The following is a 21,099-nucleotide window of genomic DNA, read 5'->3' as shown; positions in this document are numbered from 1 at the left end:
TTAATTCGGTCGTGTCTGGTTTACATGTGGTGTCCGGATAAATGCAACAATACCCTTGACTGTATCATGAATCCCGGGCCGATCAACAGATATCATGGGGGTTCTCTAATTTTACACATCGGAAAGGCATTTTGGTACTGTGGTTTCTTTATCTCTTGCCAATGACTCGGGAACAGCCAGATTCTCCCACAAGATAGTAGATGCACATTATTGAGTATCATTGACTCGGTATCGTAAAAGGGTAATAAGCAAGTCATCTTCTCCGATGGCTTTTTGACTCAATGTTCGATCCAGAGACTACGTTACATGCGTACTCTGATTCGTTTGCCGTGAATGGGATTGGGCTTCAAGCTTATTGCTTGAGTCTAGATTTAATATCGCAACTCCGCTATTGGTGAAAGCCTATCAAATTGAGTTTCCTTATTCGGCTATGCATGATTAGGATGGCGTATTGAAATATAGTGGGCCATGGACTTTTGCGAGGGATTCTTCACAAGGGGTCTAATAATCCTCCTAGCCCCCTAGTCTCCTAGCCACATCCGCCACATTAAGCTTAATTGAACGTTTTTTGGATCAAAACAACTGTTGAACTACAACACCGGACAACCAACACAGTCTTTGCTCCGAGATCGTATGAGCTAGCATCAAATGTTTTCGTGCTGGTCTTACACTAATCAACAGCATGGTTCTCCGTGCAGATATCTCTCGATTTTAGGCCATTGTATCGCCAGCACATCATCTCACTCAATAGTTTAGCTATGACTATCCCCACCTACTCAGGCTGCAGGTTGATGCAGTACATCAATATACAATAGTGTACCTATGCAATTGTTACACGGCCATGAATAAGCTTTGCACTTACCAATGAGACGATCAATCCCATTCTATGACTTCACTTTTGGTGGCGGCGAGCCCTATCATGATTGTCACCCCTCGTAACCTAGTAGGTGCGACCGTGAGACTCACTACACAGGTTCTTCAGCCTGTCAATACTTCACGTATCTGCACAGTCAGTCATGCTCTCGATTGTTCATTTGTTAGCCAAGTCGTTGGCGGATGTTGTGCCTCTTTCGGTATCCAAACCGAGCCGTGGAAAATGTCCGAACGAGATTCAAACTCCAGGTCATTAGGAACCCTCGAACCGCAGGCAAGGATTTGCGAAAAAGAAAGAAACGCCCAAGGATTTGTAACGCCTGTTTTGCGGTACGTGCATGATCGTATTTTTTGGGAAATAGCTTTTTGGTACCAGATACCACTTTGGAAATGTGGAGATAACCATGGAGAATTCACGGGGTGTGCCTTGCACCAGAAGAGAGCAAATTATACGGGTTGACAGGTGAGAACTATACGATTCTGATGTTCGTAAAGAGCAAAAGCAACACTCAGGCTGGTTCCTGTCAGCCTCCAAGGATCCGAGGATCAGTTGTCCATCATGTGGAAGGTCATGGCAATTCTTGTCACTGCAATCCAAGACTGCAAAGCTTAAGCAGGTCGGTGAAGTTGTCTCTCCGAGTGTAGATCTTTTTTACTTCATTTCTCCGCTTCCCGTGTATATCATTGAGCGACAGTCTTTCCCCAGCGTGCATCTGAACGGTGATAGCTAGCAATTGCAATCATGGCCCTTTCTTTTCTTCGGCTTGCCTTTACAGCGCTAAGTCTATCTTTGGCGGTATGTAAACGATATCTTGTTATGATTGTCACTCTGTATTCAATCTGCTAATTAGCTTTTGTTCAATAGTTTACATGTTCCGAAGCGCGTTCAGGGAGCCATTCTGTCCTACCAAGGGCAGATACATGGTCATATGTGGGCTGCTACAGGTAAATATTTACATTGTTACATTGCCAAGCACACCCTTCTTTTTCGTTGAATCGTCCATCTTTTGAATGTAAAGGATTCAATCGACGGTACAAGGGGCCCATCAAGGGTAAAGCAATCGATGGCTTGCATTTATACCCTTCTATCAATATACCATAGATGACTGGCATATTGCAATGCAGAAAGCTGGTAGCCGGGTATCTCGACTGAACATTGCTGTTACAATCTTCTTTTCCCGTATACTCGCGCTTGAAAAATCTCATATAAAAGTTTACTGATCCGGCATCCTTAGCGACAACGTGGGCGCTCGCACGCTCACTAACAACGTAGCGACTGCAGGAGGAGAGGCGGCTTTGACAATCCAAATATGCCAATCTACATGTCAAACCCTGGGTTACGTACTTGCTGGAGCTGAATACTCAGGAGAATGTTGTAAGTGGAAAGCCCTAGTCAAGTTTGTAGCTTTGATTTGACAATCACAAGATTGCGCGAATAACATATTCAATGGCGGGGGCCTAGCTTCTGATGGCGAGACTGGTTGTAATATGCCTTGCAATGGTAATGCTTCAGAAATATGCGGTGGTTCCTCCAGATTAAGTCTCTACGATTTGAACAATGCTATAGTCTCGCTTCCTACTCTCACGACAAGCTCCATTCCCGTTCCTACTTTTACAGGAGCACCATCTGGGTGGGTGCCTCTTGGGTGCTACAATGATAGCGTGAATGCACGTACCCTCACCACGCAGATATATTCCATTGCCGGGGCATCCATGAGCGTCGATGCATGTCTTTCCGCCTGCATTCTCGGAGGTTACAGACTTTCGGGCGTCGAGTATGGCAGTGAGTGTTATTGCGACCACGAGATTGAAAACTATGGCGCTCCAGCAACGGGCTGTAATATGGTATGCGGAGGGAACTCGACACAGTTTTGCGGAGGGTGAGCATTGTTTCTGATGTCGCTGTTACACCTTGATTCTTTTCTCCGAGAGAATTCGCGAGATGCCATTACTGACTTTTTTTCTAGGTCCGGGCGGATGAACTTATACAATTACACCGCAACGAGTTTACCGTCTACACCAACACCCACGACAACTAGTGCCACTGTTCCTTCGGCCACTATCACAGATCTTCCAACAGGATGGGCCTACAAGGGGTGCTGGGTTGACCGAGCCCTTGGTCGTGGTAGTATTCTCGCCGACAATCTACCTAATGATGCCAATATGACTGTGGAATCCTGCATACAAAACTGTATCACAGCAGGATATAGTATAGCTGGAATGGAATACTATACACAATGTTATTGCGACTCTGCAATTATTAATCTGGGAGCCTTGGCATCCTCAGATTCTCAGTGCAACACTCCGTGCGGCGGAAATGTAAATCAGATGTGTGGTGGAGGTTCGTATTCGCAGTCTTGCACCCTCAACTTTATTCCCATCTGTAGCATCGCTTTTCCACCTTGCCTTATACATCTGTATCGTCATTTTTACAATACGATCTTTGATTTTCTTTCTCTCCAAAACATGTGTGGTTAATACTGACTCCTTAATTCACTAGGCGATCGAATGAGCATTTATTCTAATCAAACAAATTTGATCGTGCGACAACTTCCCGTGATACAGAATACGAGTTTACCGGGCAGTTGGAAATATAAGGGGTGTCTCACGTAGGTGCAGCTTTCAATTTCAGCTTGTTTGTCGCATATGACGTGCTGGTATTGTAATACAAGAGACTAGAGCTGACCACCATGCAGAGACGATGCTGTGAATAGGGTCTTCCCTTACCAGATTGAACTTGCAAATAACAACACAGCCACAAACTGTCTTAGCTTGTGTTCTCAGTACGGATATGGTGCTGGGGGTATGGAATATTCGAATCAATGCTGTGAGTTTCCGTTTATGCTGCTAATCCTTTTCATGATTTGATGCCCTTAAAAACTACTTTAACTCTATGCGATTCCTGGAGTCCCATTTGCTATTAATATCTTAAACTATCTTCCTTTGGTGTGACTTTGCAGATAAGACTCTGTATTGACTTCATTCACAGTCTGCGGTGACGTACAGGATGTTATCAACCACAAGGCTGCGATCGTTGATGATTCACAATGTGTCATGCTTTGCACCGGTAATCGTGATACATATTGTGGTGGGCCATCCTTGATTACCTATTACACTTGGACAGGCACACCACTCAACAGCTGGACTTTTGAAAGCGGAAATTCTGCCGGAAAATATGAGTTCCTTATTGGAGGTAGGCTATAACACTAGCAGCATCTGGATGATTTACTGATAAGTTTACAGGGCCCATCATTCCATTGACATCCGCTGTTGGCATTAACGGTAAGATTTCTTTTCTGGAAAAATTCGGAACGTCGCCCGCGAATAATAGCACTGGTGCTTATGAGCTCGACCTTACTCAAATCAATAACTACACGGCAGCATGGAGGCCTATGCATGTAAAGACAGATGTATTTTGCTCTGCTAGTATCATTCTCCCCGATCGTCTTGGGCGTCAGATCAACATCGGGGGCTGGGCACTTCCCTCAACTATAGGTGTACGTTTTTATACTCCGGACGGGGCACCTGGAGTACCGAGCAAGAATGATTGGGAAGAGAATTACGAAGAGGTTGGCCTGCAGACGGGTCGATGGTATCCTTCAGCAATGGTTATGGCCAATGGAAGCATCCTCGTAGTAGGTGGCGAAGTGGGCTCCAATGGTGCACCTGTTCCTTCTTTGGAGATTATCCCTCGCCCCCCTGGAGGAAATGTGCTCTATTGCGACTATCTGTTTCGTACAGATCCGTACAATTTGTATCCATATCTTGTGGTTCTTCCATCTGGAGGCATCTTCATTGCATATTACAACGAGGCGAGGATCTTAGATGAGGTTACTCTTCAAACTCAAAGAGTCTTACCGAATATTCCCGCGGCAGTGAATAACTTTTTGGGTGGAAGGACATACCCCATGGAAGGCACTGCTGTTTTGATGCCTCAAAGTGCACCTTATACGGATCCGCTCGTAGTGATGATTTGCGGCGGCTCTACCCCAGGTCCAGAAATCGCGTTGGACAACTGTGTCTCTCTCGCGCCCGAGGTACCTGGTGCAAATTGGACCATTGAGCGCATGGTAGGCTTTGGCCTCTATTATCTTTCTCAAAAGGTCTTGCTGACAATGATGCGTAGCCTTCAAAACGAGTGATATCATCTATGGTAGCCCTGTAAGTTTTCCCCAAAAAAATATTACACCCCTCATCTGTTAATAGAGTATTCTTTAGTCCCGATGGCACATTTCTTATTCTCAACGGGGCTCAACAAGGTTTTGCTGGATTTGGCCTTGCTACCGATCCCAATCATAATGCTGTTCTTTACGATCCGTCAAAGCCTCTGAATTCTCGAATGTCTTCTTTGGCGAACACAACTATCGATCGCCTTTACCACAATGAAGCGGTGCTCCTTCCAGACGGTAGGGTGCTAGTTACAGGCAGTGATCCCGAAGACACTCGATTTGTCCAAGAATACCGCGTCGAGGTATTTTTACCTCCTTACTTATTGAATGGCGCTACTCAACCAACTTTTAAGTTTTCCAACGGCAACGATTTCGGTTATGGTGATACAATCAACATAGCTGCTACTCTCTACCAAGGTAATCCATCTACTGTTCGCATCTCTCTGATGGCAGCTGTAGGAGCTACCCACGGGAACTCCTTCGGCCAGCGAACATACTTCCCAGCCTTCTCATGCTCTGGCACAGCAGCAAATATGCAGTGTTCGATTACAACGCCACCTAATGCACATGTGTACCCGCCTAGCTGGGCCATGCTCTTTGTCTTGGATTCTGGAACGCCAAGTGTAGGACAATGGGTGAGAATTGGAGGCGACCCAGCTAGATTGGGAGAATGGCCAAATTTCCCAGACTTCACACTTCCGGGCGTTGGACCGACGGTAGGAGCTGGTGGAGTGGTAAAAACGGTGTCTGGTACAGCAGCAGCGGGAAATGCTACCATGAAGATGTAAAGAGTATACAACTAGCGGGGACATTCTTTTCTCTAATTTAGCGTTGATCTTGTAGATATACACATTGTAAGTCGGGCGGGTGAATTGTACCAGTGCATGGAGGTGGAATGTGCTTCTCTCTTCAAGCCAGCAGTATACATCAAAATTAGTCTCCTAAGTATATAGTAACCATAGCTTAATGAAGAATACAGATAGTTGACTAAACCAAACGAAATCTAGAAGAGCGGAATGCGCAGTTCCTGGTAAATCCAATGTGTGCACGAAGTGTTTAGTGTCTAGCATATAGATTGGATCCGGCATACCGTGCAATGTTGTCGACATTGAGGTGTATATGAGAGTCAAAACGATGTTAGATACTACACATTACGATGTAGATAAATACACGCTTTGATATCTTGTAACGAATCTAAGGATCGAATATTTCAATTGATGATCCCGATGAATGACCTGAAGGAAATAGATGTGGCGTATGAATAAACAATGATCGTCCGTTCCGAGTCTTGATGAACGTTGAACTTCGTCCTCTCATTTTCCTTCTCGTGGAGATGATAGACGACAAGCCGACATATGGATAGTATGTCATGATTCTGATGTTTACTACTCTATTGTGTGTATCTTTATATATGTCGAGAATGTATCCCTTCAGGCGTCTGCACTCGACTTATGCAATTTGACGGCGCAGCAAAGAAGAAATAACTGCCATCGAAAAGCTCTCAAATCAATTTGCTCCAAAGCAGAGGAACTTGGTCTTTATTTCTGGATCTTCCGGCACAAATAGAGGGGTTAATTCAAGCTTTTTCTCTGTAAAACTCTATCGCTGAGGCACAGTATTTTCGCAACTTGCTGCAAGATCTGCAACTAATTTTAGCCATAGTTCAAATGGAGACAGATTCATAGAAGATCGTAAGGGAAATTGAGTTGCCGCGTATATTATGAATGACAGTAATACGTTTAAGAAGAAAACGTTCAGACTAAAAGTCGACATTGTTATTCAAACAATCTGGCAAAAATAGTATACTTTATATCTCCCCCGAAACCCTATTCGTTGATACACTATATAAGGAAAGCAACAGAAGCATGATTGGATGGTTTGCAGAAAGCTCAAAGACAGCCAGTAATAATCTGGAGTGTCTCTAGTTGTGAAGCGAACTAGAGAATTTTCTGGAGATGTTAGCAGGGACTAAAGTTTCCTTGACGTCTAAAATGATTATGGCTGAATTGCAAAGCCATACAAGAAAATTCCGTAGAAAGGAACCTTCGACAGCTTCGGATCTAGAGAGCTTACGCAAAGGATAGCCACCGAGGTACTCGCAAGGTCGCAATGCACAGGCAATACAAGACCAGCATTTTTAAATCTATGTATACTTAGGGGTTGGAGTTATCTTTGCATGGTAGCTATCAGATGACCTTAAATGTTTCGATATCACAGTCTTCATCAGACTCAAGGTAGTGCAGCAAAGAAGAAACAACAGTACTGGATAAAAGTCTCGAACCGTGATCGTTCAATATTGCCAAGCTCACAGGCGCTGATTCCGAACTTGGCGTTCCAATTCATGATATTTGTATACAAATCCCGAGATGCCCCTAATAAGTAAAGTAGAACACTGATTTCCACCTAACCCTTTTCAGTATACTACAGGATCAATAGCATGCATATGCCCAAATCGAGTTATATTTAAGAAACCATCTCCCATGATTTCCAGTCGAATGTTGCGCTTTCTAGCTATTAGTTTTCAAAAACGTTAACCTTCAGCAATACTCCCCCTTGGACTTTCCTGCCTTGACATATCACTTGCGCTAGTAGCAATACTCATCTGTACACTCGGTCTCCTCCCAAGTACAGGTATACTACTCCCGACTCCCGGCACCCGCTCCAACCTCATTGGTGTCGGACTACTATCCCTTCCATCTCTTGTCAAGATCCCCGGTGGTAATCCTAATGTCGGAATATTCGAATCGAGAAGCATGGCCGGGAATGGACTTCTGAGTGTTGGTGGTGTAGCATGTGGTGGTGTGACCTTTTCAAAAACTTCTTTGTAGAATAGTTCCAGTTTCCAGCTATTGTGACAAAATTCTTCGAGTTCGGCTTTGATGGTGTCAGGACTGATTCCACCACTGATAGCTAATTTGGAATTGGGAAGGGAAGCGCCTAGTACATCAGCTGTCGCTCGTAACGAAGGGGAGAGGGGGTAGGTCGCACGGAGAAGAGGAGAAGGGGCATGTGCCGCACGCAGGATTGGTGATTGAAATGGACTGGATGTGTTCGCAGCGATTCCTGGATTGTTTGCAATTGGACTGGGTCCCATGCGATTAACGCCAGTATGGTCCACTTTCAGGTATTTCTCTGTATCTCTGGCTGACGTAGTCCTATTATTGTACAGTCTGTTCGCTAATAGGAGGAAGTTGCCTTCATCTGTAACCTGCGCAAGTAATACTCCAGATCTATGAATGTACTGTGTATAGGTGTAATCTGGTCGACCCCATGAAAACGACACATCAATGTTACTTGGAAAGTTCTTCGCGGCTTCAATATCAAGAACAAAATTAAATTTCTTCATAATTGCCTTTTGGTAATAATGTCGATTAGATTGAGCAGTCTGTGCTTGCGGGGTGAAGGAGTTAACGTCAAAATATGTTCGGGGCTGTTGATCTGGAGGCTGCAAAGACAATTCGATCAAATAGGGGCTCCTGAATGGATGGACCGAAGCAATGGAACATGCCTCGCCAATTGGTGCTTCGACTAACCGTAAGCCATGTTGCTCTGCGGTTGTTGCCCACGTATGTATGGCATCCTCAATCAGCTTAGCGGTGACATTAAGCCAGTCAATTCGAATATGGTAACAATTGTCAGGATTATGAAGACGATCATAGTGAAGGTTGATGAGTTCAGGTCGATAGGAGCGTTTCCGGTGGTCAACATCATACTTCATAACTTTACTTAAAGAAACTTTGGGCCTTTTGCCCCCACATATGGTTGGGGTTGGCACACCCGACTCATGTGAACTATCATCTTGCGTAGAGCTGGATCTTGCTCTATCTGGTCGAGGAGAGTCTTTGGGCATGACATCTGACATTGGAGTCGAAGGCACAGAATTTTCACGGCGTCGGGAGCCGAACCAACCACTGCGACTATCCGGTCGCTGTTTGGCAAATTCTCCAGTGACTTGGTAGAAATACTGCCCATCTCTGAAAGGGTGACGTTTTTCGACATGGACAAATATGCCTGCATCTTTACTAACTTCCTTCTCTCTCAGCCTCTGTGTCTCGTCAACCATAAGCAAGTTGCCCAATTCAACTGCCTGATCACGATCTTCAATATCCTCAAAGTTTTCAAGTAACCATGTTGTCATATCAGAACCGATAAAACAATTGTAATGCAATCGAAAATGCCATCTTCGATTCTGCATACGGACACCGCCCTTCTCCACAGGCGCTTGGATAGCTTCCGCCAAGGCGGCAATATCAAGTTTGGATTTTCGAAAACGATCAGTATCAAGTAAGTGCCCACGTCTAGTTGTACTTTCACTTGTCTCCACGAGAGGTAAAGTCTCGAGTTCTGCGCTAACAACGACAGACGGGTCCTCCGTCTTATATACGATGTCAAGTGGATTCGAATCTTTTATTTTCTTGGAGGCAAGACTATGGAAACGACGCTCTGATGGTGGAACGTATCTGTGGCTCTGCCACATTTGAGTGAGCTTCCTGATACCTTCAAGTCGGACTTCTTCTTCATTGTCCTCGCCTCTCATACGGTCTCGTCGAGACTGAGTTGGGCGTACCACAGGAATCAGCACAAACCTTGCACGCCAGAACCGGAGATGTTCGTTCATATCGTCTTCAAAGCCCGCAATAAAAGAGTCTACATAATTCCAGTTATATTCATCCTTTGATCGACCCAACGTCATTTTGCGCGATTCATAGGTGTCGCTCAGAGTAGTTCGAATGGCTGGATAGTACCCAGATGGGCTTAACGTTCCGTGGCTAGGTGTAGTCAAAGCTGTCGGTTTTCGTACGAACATATTGACCTCGATCTCGGTACCATTCACGCAAGATAATTGATGAATTATATTTCCCATGGACATGAATACACTGGCTCCATCCTCAGCAATGCGATCACGGTCAAAAACATTCGCGATCTTCAGAGACTTTTGTCCAAATGCCTCGGCTACCCCAGGGCCAATAACGATCTGAAACCCTTGGGAAAGTCGTAAGCTAATTAACTCTCTTAAAAAGTCTTCTCTATTACTCGAATCTTCGCTGATTTCATCCTCGGAATTTTGTGAAATGTTGTATGGCTTCTGCTGATATTCGGTTTCGAGTTGAAATTTTGTAGGAAACGATTCGGTAGTTAATGGCACAGATGCGGGAGAACAGAGAGATTTCCATTTCATTGTTCTGGTGAGGACTGGCTTAGGGAAGACATGTTGCCATCTTCTGTATACTGTTTTCCCCATTGCGTCATTCTCTGTTGGATTGGATGGGTTCAGCACACTTAGCCATGGCGATAAAGCGGTGGTAGGGGATAGAGTCGCTGGTAGTTCTGGAACCGCTTCTGCGAGAAGTTTTGAGTTGTACACTTTTTGATTATCATTAGTTCTGAGCAGCTGCACGTTCATGTGCTCATCTTCGGTGCTCTTGTTCCCTTCGTAGAAGGAGCTTAAGACAGATCTAGATTTGAACTGGTTCGTCGAATCCAAAGACTGGAGTGCGCTCTTAATAGTCATGGGTCGTATCGAAGGACTCCTCTCAACATCCGGCTCGCTTTTCCTCTTGCTTTCGATGGAACTGCTGTCGGACTTCATCCTTGACTTTTCGCTGTTTGATGACGGTGGACGATCTTGACTCGCTGGTGCACTAAGTAAATGATTCGCCATGGTGAAAGTATTCTTTTTCTTTGGATCAAATTCTTTTGACGAAGTAGAGGCTGGTTTCGTAGCACTAGCATTCTCGGTGTGTAATTCAGCTGCGACACCCTTAGGTGCGGCGATGCCAAAACCGTACTTGCCTAGACTTATTTGGCGGTTCAATTTGGTAGGTCGTGCAGCCGGAACTTTGGCTGCAGTCATGGTGCTGCTCACACTGCCTTTACGCGGCAACACCGGGTCATTCCTATGCAAATTTTGCTTGTCTCTGTCAATCTTACCCCCAGTGAGCAAATTCATACTTCTTGAGGTTGGGCTATCATCAGTGAAAGAGGTGCCAAAAACTTTAGAATCATTTGCAAGAACCTTTCTCGCAGTTTCCTCACTTCCTGGTTTGAAGGGTGATTTCAGGGTTTTTTGTCGTGGGCCGATGAAATTTTCCAGGGTTTCAGAGTGGTTGACATCGTATATATCAAGTGCCTTCACGAATTGTTTTTCAACTTGAGTGGCATGCCGATCAAGTAAAGGTTTTGATGGCCCATTAACAAACTCTGAAAGGCTCGACTGCAACTTCGCACGTTCCCAGGTATAAGAATGCTTTTTCAAACCCGCAGTTTCACGAGGTTCCTGGATTAACATTTGGGGAAAGACATTGTCCAGTTGCAGTGGCGGAACGGCAATCTCGGTCATCGCATTCTCCAAGACACTAGCCATTTCCATTTCATACATTTTACAACGTATCGCAAAATCGCTAGAGGACTCAACTACTCGTTTCTTGAAGAGCTTAGAGTCGGCCAGAGGATATGTAGAAAGCAGATCTTGGGACGCCCCAGTCCAGAACGATACATCGATCCAGTGGGGTATCGCATAGTTCCACTCACTAGGGTCCTGTTCATTATTGGAAGAGGAATTTTGGAAACTTCTATCACGAATCTTGGGAGGAGAAAACGAGCCGTTCAAGGATGAATAACTTCCAAATATGGGAGCTGTCTGACGTGGAGTGCTATCCTCGCTACGAAGAGCTTTAAAATGCAATGCTTCTTGAAATGGTGCATATCGAGGATTCCTGTATCGAAACAGTGGTACAGAGTGCAGTGGCATTTTTGGGAGACAAACAAGGTCAATCCCAATGCCGTTACCGATAAGACTCTCCGTAGTTTTTCGGAGAGTTTCATAATCTACTTCAAAAAGCCCAGCACATGGAGTTACGACAACGATAGATATTCCAGTCCTGACAAGATCCCGATCGATATAATCATGCGCGAACTGGGTTGAAGCGAGATCTATTGCTTCGAGAACATTTCCATGCATAGCAAGTGAGGGCTCCGCCTCGATGCGGGTCCCAAGAGTGCCTTTACTTGTAGCTGAGGACGGCGCCCCCAAAGCAGTGACTAACTCGATTCGATGCATGGAGATATCTTTGCGAAAAAATTTAAATTCGCGCTTCAACTGATATAGAATCGTTGTCCACTCTCCACTTGCCATCTCACTGACAACAACTCGATAGAAATCTTTGTATGGCTTTTTACTACCATCAGTTTGTACACCTGTGTGGTAGGCGGCATCGTGTGATGATCTTGCTAATTCTGAAGCCAACCCGGTATCGTATTCGACTCTTGTAAATAACACTATGCTGACTAAATGCTTCACTTTAAGCTGCACCCACTTCTTAAACAATGCTGGTAGAAAGCCATTTACCACTTTGTTGAACATTATTTCTCCTGAACCTTCCGAGTCAAAATCCCACATCTCCCTCGACATCTGAATAAAAAGTACGTAACGCGCTGATTCGCTCCGGAAGACTGGTTTGGTAGTCGTCGAAAAAAATGCAGACTGTACCTTTCGGCCACCAATGTAAACAGCAGTAACTTGTGCCTTGATTGTGCCCATAAACAAAATCTTTTGCCCTTTATAAACAGCCTTGTTTACCATTTCGCCCACAGTCAATCTCCACATGTCTGATCGAGCAAGGTATTCATCTTTGAACGACATCTCAACGTGGGATGCAGAGCTAGTAGCTGTATCAGTCTGTAGTAAATTATAATTAGCAGCATATTTGAGTAGGAATGTGTCGGTAGAACATACTGTGCAAAGTATTACATTTGACCGATGCTTCAAATTGAATACATCGGCGATGGGTTTAGCAAGAGAAACCTCCAATACGGGCTGCTTCAGCTTCAAATCATTCGGCATATCTTTTGCGAGGAACAGATAGCGTTTACCAAAGCCCATGTCATGCTTAGAGCCTTTCCCACGATGGTCATGAGCAGATTGAGTCCAAATGTAGCTTCCAAACTGCCCGGAAGCCGTTCCGCTATCAATATCTGTTCTATTCAAAGCCGACTTATCCTGAAAATCGCGAAACCCCGAGTCTGTTTTGAGGGCTACGATAGCCATGAGCTCCCCAGGCTTGACATCTGGAAATAAGTCTAGGTTTAAAACAACTTCATCTTTCGAGAACGTTTCATCGTGCGTCCATAGGTTGCATCGCCTCTCAACGGGAAGCTTTAGAGGTACCGGATCGTGCTGAACAGTTCCTGTACTTGAGCACGAAGTAACCGGTCTGCTTGCGGCGGTTCCATTTTCAGAACTGCCATTACTCACCTGGCGGAGGTGAGAGACTCGTTGGATTCCGCGTCGCGGGGTCAGTGGAAGAAGCGTCGACATTTGAAGACATTAGCTAATTTTGGCTTGATCAAAGCCAATTGCGATATTGATATTATTTGTAGATCATGTTTGTGTGGTTAGAGCTCGAATGTGCGATAGCATCGAAGTCGAAGCTACTGGGTAACAAGGCATTCCCAGGAAGAGCGAGGTCAGTAAATAAAGTTAGGGTGTAGATTTATCTGTGGCGTGGGGCGTTAGACTGCAAGCCACGCTCGTCCCAGGTTCGCGCCACAACTTTAAAGTCCCGGTGATTAAGCATGCCGACTATCAAAATTTCGATAAGGATGTCGAGAAAATTATTTTTGGGAACGAAAAACATTGTCCAGACCACGGACGATGGATGCAATCGGCAATTGAATTTCCCAATTTCTAGTAGCCAGCATACAATCCTTGAGAATGAGCAAACGATCATCTGAGGTCGTTGAGGATGGAGGCCAAGCATACCAGAAGCGCCAAAGAATATCTAATGTCACCAAGACAACTTATACCTCTGTCGACATACAGTCTGCGAGGCAACTGAAGCAGACTCTAGCATTTGACCAAGACTCTGGTCGTTCAAAACATGGTACAGGCTGCCTTGATATCACGCACTTACGTTTAACTGACCCAATACAGGTATACAATCTTTGAAAGCGTTTCTCGACAGCTTTTCTATCGCAGACACTGACAACTCGGCCCGAATTACCATTCTCAAAGAATACCTCGAATCGCAAAAGCCTGCCGATGATGAGGATAAATCAGCCGTTTTCCTCTCCGATCTTATGCAAACTTGGAGTTTCGCATCCCAAGCTAATGATGAATCTCTTCTCTCTGCAGTCCCAGCTGTATTGGCATTACTGTTGAAGACTTTATCCAATATACTGGAGATGGCTGAACATGGATTGAGGTTAGGTAGAACGATACTTCAGAAGCGTCAACTAGAATTGATTGCAAGAGGTCTTACATCTAATAAGAGCAAAGAGCACGTAATTTCCCCAGTTCTACGACTCCTTCGAGAACTATCGATTTACGATGGCGGAGCTCTGGCGAAGCAGGTTTTCCGATCAAGAGACTACACCTTCAAGACATTGGCGCGAAATCTTAGCTTGAAATATACAGGAGATGCAGTCGAAGACCGCAAGAAGCCTTCTGTGCGAACCAATGCGCTTCGATTCCTTCTTTCTATCATAAAGTTCCTTCCCACGGAATCGAAACGAGAACTGCTGAATCAAAGGGATGTTGTTATGGGCTTAACGAGAGAAATCAGAGACGACCCTCCATTTGTTATACGCGATATCCTCGAGACTCTGAAATCCGGTGTTCTGCAGGATGATGCTCTACCCAGAGATGCCAAATCGAAAGTTGTAAATGCAATCTCTCTCGGCCGGATAGCAGCGCTGTATGCATATGATCAGGAAGACGAGGAAATTAGCAAAGGAAAGAAAGCAGTTGACGAGATTGCACATGATTTTCTTATGCTCGCGTGCACATCGCCAAACTTAGGAGTCCTTAATCGTCAAAATGGATTTTATCCCAGAGGAATTGATGCCGATGAAGGCCATGAAGTCGATACCAAAGCTGGTCATATTGACCTCGGGCTAGACAGTATTGAATGGATGGAGCGCTTTACAGAGAAGGTTCCAGTCCGCAATACTGTATTATCTGAATTCATCCAAAATCTTCGGCCTTGGTCGAGCTTGAAACAAAGCGAGCTATTATTGTCTATTCTTGAATCTGCCCCAGAGCTTGTCGCAAGCTATTTCTTTACCAAAAAATCGTTTTCGTTGGATCCCAAGCTTACCGCGACGTGGGTTGGATATTCAGCTTTCGTGTTCTCCACCCTACAACTTCCCATCCCTCAATATCTTGGACACCAGGAGCGGTATGCGAGACTACCTCCACCTTGTTCTATTGTGCTGGAAAGTATATTGCCTCAACCATTAACCCAAAAGGTTTTCACACGTTGTCTAAATCAGCAACATAATCTCATTTCCTTCTTCGCAATACGTATTCTTTCCGTCGCATTCAACAAAATGCGGGAAATATTGAAAATGTATCAAGAAGCGGCCGCTGCCTCCTCTTCGATATGGACTCAAGCTGCTGAGAGATTGACAGATGAATTTTGTCAACGTGTTCCTTCGATTAAGGATGTCATCAGCACATTCCGAAAGTTGTCAGATACAGAATTGATGCAACGAGAGGCCGTCACTAAGTTACTGGTTCTTTATTATGAAGTGGTTCCACGGGTTGCATTGGATGCTAAGTTTGACGTATCTGAAAATCTTACAAACGCTCTACAAGCTATCGATAGTACCGAGGTATCTAAAGAGGATCGCGCATTTCGAATTATGGAGTTGGAGAATCTGTTCCACTTTTCTCATTTTTCGCCGGGGATGCGATGGTTCGTCAAGGCAGAGGGGCTTTCAGTTTCTCCATTCGTGGCTATGCTTAAATTGTCAGCCGAAGCACCTGCCGGTGTGCCCTTGCTCAAGCTGAGATCTGTTCTGAACTCAGTTGTCCAAGAAAATCAAATTTTCCAAACTGAGACCACAATCTCAGCACTTGACACGTTCATAGCGAGACTTAAAGAAATCCAGGATACACCTAACGAAAGACGGATCCATGAATTTCTGGATGACTGTGTTTCGAGATGTGCTTCGAAGCCAGTCAAGTACATATTCTCGCTTGAAGAACTGACTTCAAAGTCCCGCGACGCCGAGAAAGAGCAGTCTCCTGTGAGTTTGTTGATACTTGCTATTGCTGAGCAGTGGCCATTTCTTGTCAAGTCTGGAACAGATATTCTCAAAGATGTGGCTGAGTTCATTGCTCGTTTCTTGGCAGCTTTCATAAAGATTGGCGAGGATAAAAAAGCCATTAAATTGATCACCAAAGCCATGGTCGACGGAACACCAGAGGAATCATCAGCTCGAAAGATTCTAGATAAATCCCGAAAACTTGTTGATGAAATTGAAATCCCACAAACATCGCAACTAGCCACTGGGGAGCCCAATTCTACAATTGCCAAGGGTGAAATCTCGGCAGCCGAAATCGACGAGGTAAATGCTACAATGCTGAAGGAACTACCCGAGGAGGACCACAATGCATTGGTGAAGTGGGTGGCAAAGGATATAGAGGAAGTCATCGAAGGCGGCTATGCTGCAGCACTGATCATGCTACTATCTTCGGGACACTTCAGTGTCCGCAAGGAGGCATTGACCAATATATCGAAGATTGGAGCCAAACTCAAAGAATCTTCATTCGAGGAAAAGGAACAAATTTGGCTTCTTCTTTGTGAGCTAGTGGAGACATCGAAGAAGGTTATCAATATAGAACCGCTTCCCACCATCATATCATCGTTCGCGTCGCATTCTGTGGCTGTACTATGCGACCCTCTCCACTGTCTTTATCCTAAGATCAACAAGTTCCTTTCTCAAGGCCCAACATGGCAGATTGACAAGATACCTTTGATGTATAAGGTTCTAGACGAGTCGCCAAGTCTTGACGATCACCATCACTCAGAAGTCTCCTGGCTTCTGGATTTTATGCTTGCTGGTCTCCAAACGCCGACAGATATGGGCATATTCCGAAAACGCCGAGTTTTTGAGAAGCTATTCACGTTATATAACAACCCATATCTTGCACAAGGATTACAAGAGAAGATACTCAAGCTGTTGTTTCGTGCAACTACAATCGAAGGAGGAAGCACCACGTTGATTACAAGATTCAGTAGCATTACATGGTTAGAGGTACAAGTTGCTTTAGGTGGCGGTACGCCGCTAAAGGTGTTGATGCAAAGGATTATAGATTCAAGTGACAAGCCAAGAATTGAAGGATGGAAGAAGGGGGAGAAGGCATCGAGGACTGAGTAGCTGCAAGGCAATACGGATATAGGATAGCTAATAGCTACTAGGTACATAGTAAGGATAATTGTGATTGAAGATACCCTAAATATTGAATCTAACCTCTTTCCAAGACACAATTGATTTCTAGAGTGCTAAAAGTAAATGTATGAATACCGTTTTAACTACAATACACAATTGGTAGTGAATAACACCAAAATTTATACCTCACGGCCATAATGCATGTATGTACCCTTGAACGCTTTGAACGGACGAAATTTGTATCATCGACATTCAAAGCTGAGCCCCACCGAGGCTGAAGATCGCTAAGACAAACGGAACCTGCCTTTGTGGCATCAACACTTCTAACGACGGCAACGAGCAAACGAACGACCTTAAACCTCAACCTTAAAACAGTCAAAATAAAATAACATAAAGCTATATTGCCTCCCAAGAAAGACCAGAGATTAGTACAAGAAATCAGTCAAACATATTGCGCACACTTATCAGGAGATCTAAAACCTTCATTCGAAAACACTCACCTCAAAACCCCTCCTCGCCGTACAATACAAGCAACCACGACGAATCCAAAGTCCCTCTCACATCCTACAAAATTACAGCAGTCTAATAAACTGTAGAGCTTTGCGCCTACTTAGGTAGTTGCGCTGAGCTCGGCTACAGGAACCTCCTTGCTCATACTTATAATCTACAGCCTTTCAAATACAACATAAAACAAACACCCCTACCTACCTACAGCTAACAAAATTTACAACATCATCTGGACTGGATATTGTTGACTCAACTAACATACAATTCTTCGTCTGCATACATTCTAAGCTTGATAATATTCCACAAAACAATCACAACAACATATTATAATGGCTCCCGACACGGGTGAAGCTCGTCGGTATACCAGAGACGAATTGCTGTTTCTGCGAGATTCACCATTGGTTGTAAAACCTCCTGGTCTTTTATCTTCTGCAGAATGGATGGGGTTTGTTGCAAGAAGCCTTAGCCATAATACCTCGTATTAACTATTTCCAGACAAACACCTGACCCGAATCGGAATACCTCTACCAGAATACCTGATAGAACCAGAGATCGTGATGCAAATCCGCTTCTAGAACACACAAATCGACGACCACGAAACAATGCAAGTATGTCTGCCAGTGATCTAAAGTCTTCCAGTCATTGCTTGCTCTTTCGTACTGACATGCAGATAGACCCCGAGACAATTCAACTTGTGCCTACGAGAACTACCTTTTCATCCGCCAATCCTGCACGTAATGCAGGCAAAGGTATCGATTCTCCAGATCGACCCGCCCTTCGCGAAAGCGAGTCGCAAAGCAAACTCAGCTATCGTACAAAAATCGATGACAGTGACGATCGCCCCCGGCGTGATATGCTGCGACCGAAGCCTGGTGATGGTGTCGACCAGGAGGGTTGGATGGAGGTGAAACCTCGAAAGAGTTTTGGTACTGAAGGAGCTGAGCGGTTTACTGGGCGCATGGGTGGAGAGAGGCACCGAGATGAAAAGCGATTCAAGGATCGAGAAGAGCGCGATCCAAAGGAAAGACCTAGAGGGTTTGAGAATTTCTCCCGAGACAAAGAAAAGAATCATGAACAAGACAACAACCGCAGAACTGGAAATGGTCGGGGAAGAACAGAGCCTACTTGGTTTCGAGAGAACAACGACGGACCGCCAACACCCCGAGAGCGAAATGCGAATGCAGATAGGTTTGAGAATCGAAATAAGAGTTGGCGAGAAAAAGACTTCGATAATCGTGGGGATAAAGACAGAGGTGACCGACGCTGGGCAGACAGGAACAGAGTTCACGACGATCATAATGGTGATGTTCCAGCATGGGCAGAGGACGAAGGTATTCAAATCGCTCCACAAGATGACTTTCAAAAATCACAAACATCTTCTGGTAATAATGAGCGCAAATTTACAGCAGAGGATATGCAAAAATGGAAAGACGCAATGCATTCCAAGGACAAGCCAACTGCCAGAGGTAATACAATAGCTGAAGAAGCCACGCAGCCAAAAGTTGACGAACATCCTTCTATCTTTGGCACACAAAAGCCCATCTCTCTTGCGCCACTTGATACTGGATTTAATGGAGATGAATTTTTCCGTTTGTGGGCTCAACCAAAGAATGATAATGGACTCGCAGCACAGTTTGATCTGAATACAGAAAACATGACAAAATCTGCCGTGTCCGCTGCACCGGGTGGGAAAACGTCAAGGTTTAACAAATTCTTTACTCAAGATGAGACTTCGCATAAAGTGGAACCACAAACAGCCATACCAAAGCCAGCTGCCCATAGACTTGACGGTTTGACCAACAATGGTCAATCCCCTGCGGATAAAGAAGCAATGCCAATGATACTTGCAATGCTACAATCTAGTGGAACTCCTCCTGCTAATCCCATGATGCAATCCAAACCTCCCGCACAAGACACCCAACCAAGTACACCTTTTGAGGGCCGCGATTCTTCGCACCAGCGTCTTCCAGACCGTCATGATGAGATGAGACCGGCTGCTCACTTATATCCCCACAATTTACATGATCTTAGCGCTCAACGTGAACAAGCAGGTAGTCAACCCACTGTACGTCCAGAAGAGATGTTGAATCATTTGGTCAACCAGCGTCAGCATGCTATCAGTCAGTCCTCTTTCAGAGGTGAACAGCCTCGCTCCGAACAAACTGCATTTCTTATGAGCCTTATGAGAGAAGCACAAGCAGCTCCAGAGCCTCAAAGAACGGAGCAGATCATCCTTGGGCATCCACCCAGACAGCAACCTAGCCGACAACTCCAACACCAACAACAATTAGAGAGAGAACAGGACTTACAAGCTCAACGCGAACGTGGAAATCCACAGCGTCGCCCACCGGGATTTTTTGATGAGCCTATTTATCGGGGTGGGCCTCCTCCACAACATGATAACCCTCGACCTCAACCAACACACATTCTTCCACGACCACCTCCAGGTCTCGAGCAATTGCAGCAAGGCTGGCCAGGACAGCCTTCCACTCAGCACCCTCCTCCTCCGCAACAATTCCGACCAACAGCCCCTCCTGGCCTAGGTGGAAACGTCCCACGCCCGATGCAAATGCCTCAGCAAATTCTCCCACCGGGCTTTCAAATTCCTGGCAACATGAACAACTTTCCCCCTCCAGAGGCATTAGCGGGTCCTCGAAATATGCCATTCAATCCGCCCTACTTCAACGGCCCACCGCCGGGTTTTCTTCCACCAGCTATGAGTCCTTTCTCAGCGGAGGGCATGCCGGCATTTCCTTTCGATGGCCGCGGGCCACCTCCTCCACAAGGTGCATTTAGACGACAATAGTTTGCACATGTTTCGCTAAGAAGAAGATCGCTCAAATCATAGTGGTAGATGATATATCAGCGGTGGGTGGTTATGAAGGGTTACAAGGAATGATTGTCGACGATGGCCGTAAAAGTGTGTATGTAGAGTATCTTTTGGTATCTAGTGACACTCATCTGGACGATCAGGTAATCGATCCCAGATGTTTGTCGGTCGAATGCGTTTGTGCGTTGAGAACAGCAGTGAGGAAGATTGCGATTTAACTACGTAGCGTCAGCGTCGAGCGTGTATGATGCAAGTTTCTGGCTTGATACCAAGATCCCCCTTGTTTAGCTAGCTACACTTGTGGAGAGGTTTTACTCTCGCGTGAATGAGAATTTCAAGCACGTTTAACCACCGCGTTTTCTGTATTGTTTCAATTGCTTGGTGATTTTGTAATGTGTGATGGGAGAGGTATAATGATACGGACCGGGCCGTTGTCTGACTAGGAAGGAGCCGTCTATAAGGGATGGCAGAAGGAAGACGTAAGTCTTGTTGCATATCGCATCTTTCGATGGAAATTCCCTAATTTCCAGCCGTGATTCCCCA

At 45.1% G+C, this 21,099-nt stretch overlaps 4 protein-coding genes across 6 annotated transcripts; 3 read left to right on the top strand and 1 right to left on the bottom strand.

Moving 5' to 3' along the window:
* The first annotated feature begins 1,084 nt into the window (after positions 1-1,084).
* Bcgo2 lies at positions 1,085-6,065 on the top strand. Its single transcript, XM_024696252.1, has 11 exons — positions 1,085-1,669; positions 1,739-1,818; positions 2,109-2,248; positions 2,300-2,753; positions 2,841-3,214; positions 3,374-3,482; positions 3,570-3,700; positions 3,863-4,066; positions 4,117-4,943; positions 5,000-5,034; positions 5,092-6,065. The coding sequence occupies exons 1-11, from the start codon at positions 1,616-1,618 to the stop codon at positions 5,828-5,830; spliced, it is 3,147 nt and encodes a 1,048-aa protein (XP_024552058.1). The 5' UTR covers positions 1,085-1,615; the 3' UTR covers positions 5,831-6,065.
* A 1,098-nt stretch (positions 6,066-7,163) lies between these two features.
* Bciml1 lies at positions 7,164-13,545 on the bottom strand. 2 transcript variants are annotated; one of them, XM_024696250.1, is made up of 3 exons: positions 12,778-13,545; positions 8,031-12,720; positions 7,164-7,979 (listed from the first exon to the last, which is right to left on the bottom strand). In XM_024696250.1, exons 1-3 carry the CDS (start codon positions 13,357-13,359, stop codon positions 7,573-7,575), a joined length of 5,679 nt encoding a protein of 1,892 aa, XP_024552056.1. In that variant the 5' UTR covers positions 13,360-13,545; the 3' UTR covers positions 7,164-7,572. The 2 variants fall into 2 exon arrangements, with proteins under 2 accessions (XP_024552056.1, XP_024552057.1); XM_024696251.1 differs by having other exon boundaries at positions 7,164-12,720.
* A 60-nt stretch (positions 13,546-13,605) lies between these two features.
* Bcurb1 lies at positions 13,606-17,408 on the top strand. Of its 2 annotated transcripts, XM_024696249.1 has the most exons (3): positions 13,606-13,924; positions 13,975-17,255; positions 17,312-17,408. In XM_024696249.1, the coding sequence occupies exons 1-2, from the start codon at positions 13,756-13,758 to the stop codon at positions 17,205-17,207; spliced, it is 3,402 nt and encodes a 1,133-aa protein (XP_024552055.1). In that variant the 5' UTR covers positions 13,606-13,755; the 3' UTR covers positions 17,208-17,255; positions 17,312-17,408. The 2 variants fall into 2 exon arrangements, with proteins under 2 accessions (XP_024552055.1, XP_001550311.1); XM_001550261.2 differs by lacking the exon at positions 17,312-17,408 and having other exon boundaries at positions 13,975-17,309.
* A 121-nt stretch (positions 17,409-17,529) lies between these two features.
* BCIN_12g01490 (hypothetical protein) lies at positions 17,530-20,921 on the top strand. The gene is made up of 3 exons (XM_024696248.1): positions 17,530-18,171; positions 18,222-18,334; positions 18,401-20,921. The coding sequence occupies exons 1-3, from the start codon at positions 18,056-18,058 to the stop codon at positions 20,530-20,532; spliced, it is 2,361 nt and encodes a 786-aa protein (XP_024552054.1). The 5' UTR covers positions 17,530-18,055; the 3' UTR covers positions 20,533-20,921.
* The last annotated feature ends 178 nt before the right edge of the window (positions 20,922-21,099 follow it).

This window comes from Botrytis cinerea, chromosome 12 (assembly GCF_000143535.2).
Source record: "Botrytis cinerea B05.10 chromosome 12, complete sequence".
Taxonomy (NCBI): Eukaryota; Fungi; Ascomycota; class Leotiomycetes; order Helotiales; family Sclerotiniaceae; genus Botrytis; species Botrytis cinerea.
This window is presented reverse-complemented; position numbering and strand designations above follow the sequence as displayed.